The sequence below is a fragment of the Charadrius vociferus genome, unplaced genomic scaffold, assembly GCF_000708025.1.
Source record: "Charadrius vociferus isolate BGI_N301 unplaced genomic scaffold, ASM70802v2 scaffold43, whole genome shotgun sequence".
Taxonomy (NCBI): Eukaryota; Metazoa; Chordata; class Aves; order Charadriiformes; family Charadriidae; genus Charadrius; species Charadrius vociferus.
In genome coordinates, this window is record NW_009648043.1 from 4,438,562 (window position 1) to 4,445,262 (window position 6,701).

The 6,701-nt window shown below is 38.1% G+C and overlaps 1 protein-coding gene across 1 annotated transcript in view; it reads left to right on the plus strand.

Moving 5' to 3' along the window:
• The first annotated feature begins 4,900 nt into the window (after positions 1-4,900).
• The window catches only part of POT1 (protection of telomeres 1), a 64,672-nt gene continuing 62,871 nt past the window's right edge, over positions 4,901-6,701 (plus strand). Inside the window, exon 1 of the mRNA XM_009883657.1 lies at positions 4,901-5,023. Within this exon, the coding sequence (XP_009881959.1) occupies positions 4,901-5,023 (123 nt within the window). The remainder of the gene's footprint in view (positions 5,024-6,701) is intronic.

Below are 6,701 nucleotides of genomic sequence, written 5' to 3' on the forward strand. Positions count from 1 at the left end.
TGCTATTCAGGAGAGCTGTGAGCACCAAGGACGGCACTAAAGATATCTTCATGTATATTTGGGAAGCCAGTGCTGTATCAGTTTGTTTTGAAAATTTACTTTTATAGCCCTTAGAGCTGGATACTCACGTGTCTGTTTTTTAATTGCAGAGGACAAGTATCTGGGAACTTTAGTAGTTTAGCAGTTAAAATACCTGACCTTAGTTTTATATGTACAGAAGTTTAGGATCTGAAAAAAAAAATCAAAAACAAACAAACAACCAGCCAACGACTTGTTTTCTACTTGAATGTTATTTACATAAATGGCCTAAATTGTAGGATTATACAACAAAAAAATAATACGGGCAGGTCCCATTGCATCAGCTTATATATGGCTCCCTTTTAGAAATTTTCCTTTGTAACCTTGAAGGCACATGTGGAATATCTGTCCTATTGAAATAAATGGCAAAGGCTCTTTTCAAAGGAAAGCAAGGGAGTTGCGGAACTTCAAGGTAATCACCAGAGAGGTATGAGTTTTTAAAGCTCAGTTCCTTTGTTTCTTTTGTTTTAACAGTGATGTTTGAATTGTAACAAAATGCATCTTGCTGTTAGACATCTTGGGGGGGGGGGGGGGGAACAGAAAAGTCTATTTAATTGCTCAAGTACCATAACAGAGAAAAATATAAAATAAAAAAAGTTTTAATCCATTATGTTGTACATCTCCCTAGCTCATTATAGTATTGCTGGATGAAGATCAATATTGCTGATTAACTTTGAAGTTGACTGTTTCTAGGCAGAATAGATCAGCTTCTCAGCCTGCTAGAGCATAGGGTGAAGTCGATACTTACAACTGAAAAGCTTTGTAAGACTTCTAGTTGCTCTTTTCACTAGAGGCTTGAAATCCTAGTAAGCTAATGACAATGCTGTCATGGTTCATGTTGAAAACATATAGACAAAGACATAATTTTTAGCATCAGTTAGTAATATTTTATAGAAACTCTAACTCCTAATACTTCAGTAGTTAATGCAGTCAACAGAGACAGAAGAGCATCCACGTCTCCACACCAGGCTTTTGCCTCTCCTTCAGCTCAAGCAGAAATTTAAACCTGTCTGTTGTTACACCTCCGAGTTCTGTGCTGTGGTGGGCTGACCTCGACTGGCCCCTGAGTGCCCCTCAAGCTGTTCTATCACTCCTCCTCCTTAGCAGGTCAGGGAGGGAAAATACAATGAAAAGTTTGTGGGTCGAGATAGGGACAGGGAGATCACTCATTGGTTACCATCACGGGCAAAAGAGACTCAAACTTGGGGAAATTAATTTAATTTATTGCTGATTAAGTCAGAGTAGAATAATGGGAAATAAGAACAAATCTAAAATCATCTTTCTCCCACCCCATCATTCTTCTGGGCTCAGCTTCTCTCCTGACTTCTCCACCTCCTCCCCCAAGTGGCAGAGGGGGACATAGAATGGGGGTTGTGGTCAGTTCATAATGCTTCATCTCTGCCACTCCTTCCACATGTTCTTCCCCATGCTCCAGCATGGCGTTCCACCCATGAGAGACGGTCCTTCATGAGCTTCTCCAGTGTGGGTTCTTCCCACAGGTTACAGTTCTTCACAAACTGCTCCAGTATGCATCCTTTCCATGGGGTGTCGCTGTATCCCATTGGATACATTTTAGAGAAATATAGTGGAAATATAGCGTCTGGGATGGAGTTAACCATCTTCATAGCAGCATGTGTGGTGCGATGTGTCTTTGATTTGTGACTGAACCAGTGTTGATAACACACCAATATTTCGGTTGTGGCTGAACAGCGCTTGCGCAGCACCAAGGCTTTCCCTCTTTCTCCCTCTGCGTCCCACTGTGAGTAGAGTAGGTTGAAGTTGGACAAGAAGTTTGGAGGCTACACAGTTGGGACAGCTGACGTGAATTGGCCAGAAGGACATTCCACACCATATAGAGTGATGCTGAACAATAAAAACTGGCTTTTTTTAAATTGGGTCTTCCAAGGGAGCCATTGGTCAGAGACTGTGAAGGTATTTCCCCACCCCCCATCCCCCCGCTTTTCGTTAACTTATTAAACTGCCTTTATCTCAACCCATGAATTTTTTCGCTTTTACTATTCCTAGTCTCTCCCCTGTACCACTGGAGGGACGTGAGTGAGTGGTTCGGTGGGTGCCGATGGGCTGGCCAAGGTCAACAGCACAGACAGTGAGAAGGTAGAATTCTTGTCCAGTGCTTCCTACAGCTCACTGGTGAGGTTACGGCAGGACTGAAAAATGTGTCATACATGTTGACCCTGGATTAATATGCTGTGTCCCCCTCACCCCCCCAAAAAAAACCCAAACCAAAACATCAGCATTGAAACAAAATTGGTCAACACCATTACTGGTGAGTTTTGTGGATGTTATGTCTTTCTAGCTCTTTGGCCATTGGGTGTTATGAAGGAGAAGGGTATTGAGATTCCAATTAGATATTTGTGAACCCTTGTAAGAATTTAGTGTGTGCTGTTTTGTATCAGGTAACTGACATTTGATAATGTTTCAGTTTTAGCCCTGTAAAAGAGCGAGGCTTTGTTAGCATTTTATGATGTGTTGAAGCTCCCCACCCTGCTGTCCAGTCCAGGTAGTTGATCATTGATTTTGTCTTCTGGGTTCCTTTCAGAAGAGTAAAATTCTCTATGAGGCAAAAAGACTCAAAAGTTGAAGTTATTAGGCTTAAATTTGTCATTTGTTTGTTTGAGGTGCAAGCTAACATGTTCTACTTTGCAGTTGGGACAGGTTAACACTGTACACAGATGATTACTGAGGTGAAGGTTGGTAATTTGTAACTGTAACTAATTCTTGTCCAGTTAGCTGTCCCTATATAATTTCTGCTTGTATCCCATGTAATACACTTTGAGTCGTCTCTTCTTAGTAGTCAAGTTCTTAAATTTATTCATCAGTATTTGGTAAGCTACGTCTGTTGTTCGAACTGTACGGCATTTTGAGTAACGATGCCTCCTGGAGCCTCTGTGACTTCTGAATGTTATGAGGCCTCCTTATTTCATGCACGCTGGGGAGGAGGTTACAGAGAAGCAAGTTGCTTGTTGACTTAGGTTGTAAAGTACGGGAATATATATTGTAAGCAGGGAAGATGTATGGCAGTGTGGCCTTGTTATACTCTCCTGTTACTGGGTCTCCTGAGTTCTTGGGGCTGCTTAGTATTTTGGAGTGCATGAGGACTGGTTTTCAAATTCTAAGCTACAAATTGAAGTAAGACCTTCAAGTCAGGCACTAATATTTTTCTTATTTGAGATACGGTATTTATCAGACTTGCTAGAATGTATTTTGCTTTTAAATGCATATTTTATTGCCTACATATAATAGCTTGACAAACCAGAGGTTATTTTGCTATTACTGCTTTTTTAACTCTTAAATGTTAAGAAGAAAAGCTGATACTGCTAGTGAAAGGTTAACTAGTCTTCTAAGAACTGCAGGTTTAACATTAATGTATATTATGGACAACTTTTACTTTGTCATATACAGAGGAAAGTGAAAAGCTGCAGTCTGGGACAAACGACAAGAGAGAAGTATGAAAATTGGAAGTTAGGAGCAAAAAAATCCATTGATCCTGCTTATAGTCATTTTGGCTGAGATACACTTGAAAAGTATCTTATAGAATTCTCATTACTGAATGTGAATTCTTTTATTCAAGAATAACTGTACTGGGGAGTTTCTGGGAAAATGGGAAAGGAGGAAGGATGGAGTCATTCAGAACTAGAGAAATAGTCATGAGCAGTAAGTGAAATTGGGTATGCTTGGATACTGGATTGACAGTAAGGTGAAATTTTGATTTTTCTGAAGAATCTGGTATTTTTTTAAAGAATGTCTGTAATATTGCCGGGTGTCTGCACCTATATGAATTGACTTATGTTTATAATTTATGATCCAGTGGTGTTTCCGTTTGACAATGGCTTCCCATTTCCATTTAATTGTAAGTGAATGTTTTCTAAGATTTCAGTCTGTCTAGCACTGAAAAAGCACTTCCTAACTGAAATGAAAATGTACTTTAAGTTTTATTTAGTAGAATACCAAGTTTTTGTGTCCATCCTAAAGTATAGGAAATACATTATTTATTTATTTTTGGTCTTCACTGCCATATAAAGATTGCTAAAACCCTGTCTGAAATTAGGACTGTGGCTATAATACTGCCAGCTAGGTTTTCAGAAAATAGAGAGCGTTTTGTGCTTAGTTTATTAAAATTTACTGAAACCAGAAGATTGATAATGCTGTGACTTTTCTATAGATACCAGCTTTAAATAAAAACTGTACAGCAAAAACCCAAAGATACCCCAAGAAGAACGAGATGACCATATAATGAGAAAAATACAGCAATAACTACTTATTGCTACATTACTTTCTTATATTTCTCATATGTGTAACTTCACTATAATAGACTAATCTTCCTCTCCCCCATTCTCATTGGAACAGTGATGTCACCAAGAATTTATTTCATTGACTTTTAGCACAGTGAGAATAAACAAGAGGTCATACATTTCTTAGCCTTTTTCCAGTGCTTACCATTTGTAGATGCCCACTTTATTATTTTATTATTATTTTCCACTTGATACATCTATCAAAATTTTTTCATCTGTACGTAAGTATTTTTTCTTCATTTTAAGTTAAAATTGCAGACATTTTAGTTTGCAGTCAAATTGTCTTAGAGGGAAACAGGCGATTATAGAGACTGTTTATCTGTGACCTATGTTGGGGAAGGAGTCATTCAAAGTCTCTGCTTGGTTCTTAATGTGCATTTCTGTACATAAAATATTCACATTGTTTGCATTACCCTTTGCATTCATATATAAAGTAGTGTTAGTCTTTATTTCAACAGGATGAGTAGCTTCAGGTCTCTGTTTATCATTTTTGTTTAGATAAAGCAGCTATGCCTGTTCAATTGCTGAAGATCATTAAAGGAAAATCTGAGACTCCACTACCAAGCCATTTGCAGAAGGAGGATTTGAAACGCTTGCAAGAAGGCTTTGATCATACCAACAAATATTTTCAGGTAACTTTTTAATAAAATAATTTTGGCTTACTTTGAAATAGCTCCTGGTGTATTTATAAGGAAGCTCCATATTCCAGCTCAGTTGGTGACTTGCTGCAGCTCTGTGTCTTTGTGTGCATCTGTTGTATATCTTTAGGCAATGCCAAATTATGACCCTGTTGAACTTTGTTGCACGTCGCTGTTGGCTGTATTGATCCACAGGTGTGCCGCTTCCTCTTAACACTGTCAAACTTAAATTTTATATGAGGTTTTCTTAGTTTCTAAATTGTGGACCCATTTTAAAACAGATTACTATGCTGAAGGCTGTGCTGAAAATAGAGGGATTGAGGGAGGTTAAGTAGTATTTTGTTTTCTAAAAAATAGTAGTAAGCACCACCATCTTGCTGAACACCAGATTTCAGAGTAATGACTTCTAAAGCAATTTTCCTGTCTTGTATGAAGCAATGCAATATCCAGTTTTATGAAAAGAGGATTCTGTAACAACTGCCTGCATCAAGATACAGTTAGGTTTTTTATCATTACCAAGTGTACATGTACATTTTACAGTATTCTCAAATTTATTTCAGATTGCAAGTACAATCCTAGTGTACTAGTGAAATGTTGAAATATTTTTTCAGCCCTAAAAAAGTATATTCTGTAAAATGCAGTGTCAATTCTTGAAGATTTTCTTTTTTAACCTGTTAAACTTTTTTTGTGAATGGTTCTGAAAATCCTTTTAATAATCCCTGACACTTAGGTGGCAGGAAGTCAACATCATCCCAGGCTTGCCTTCAGTCTGTGACAAAAAAAAAAAAAAAAGAAAGAAAGAAAAAAAGTAATCTAATTCTGTAGAAGACCTTAGGTGGCTTGAATCCTTAAAAATGGCACAAAAAATTTAAAAATATGAGCTGAACTGGCCTAATGATTTTCTATATCCAAAAATCATTTTTGCTTCACCAGCTGCATATTCCCAGTTCCAACTCTAGTGCTTATCTGATCCTGTGATTGAGTCCATTCATGAGAAATAAACTGGTAGAAAACTATCCATATTGATGGAGAGAGGGTGCTTTTCTGCTGCTGTTGCTCTCTGGATTGGTTCATTATGGTGTCAAAGAGATGCCAGGAGTAGTGCAGTTAGGTAAAGCAAAGGAGCAAACCTGCTGTTTTTGGAAGCAGGCAACAGTACAGTGTGATAGCAAGTATTTGATTGAGAATGATCAAGCCTCCCTTAGGTCTTGTAAAGGAACAAATGGAAATGTCAATAACCAATACTGCTTGTAAACAGGATTTTTATTCCTCAGGGTGTAGTTTTCTGTCCCCATTCACCTGCAGGGCATATAGGCTTTCCTGCTTTTTAAAGCGATGTCTGCACGCACCCCTGATGTGGAAGAACAGGGATTCTTGTTCACAACGGAAATGTTGAAGCAGATAAAAACAAATTATAAATTAGAAAATGTTTCTGCCAAACTAAATGTTTCCATTAGAAAAGCAGAGCAATTATTACCAGGCTATGATTTAAAGTATACATGCAGTGTTATAGCTGGTTGCTGAAAGAGAAGGTGTATAGACTCTGTTTCTCAGACTTCTGCCTTGTTTTAAGAGAACTTCATGCTGTTGCTGACATGGATTAGTAGGTGACTAAAACAGCTTGGCATAAAAACAGTGTAACTGTAGAGCTGGTAAAGCCGGTGCTCATGCA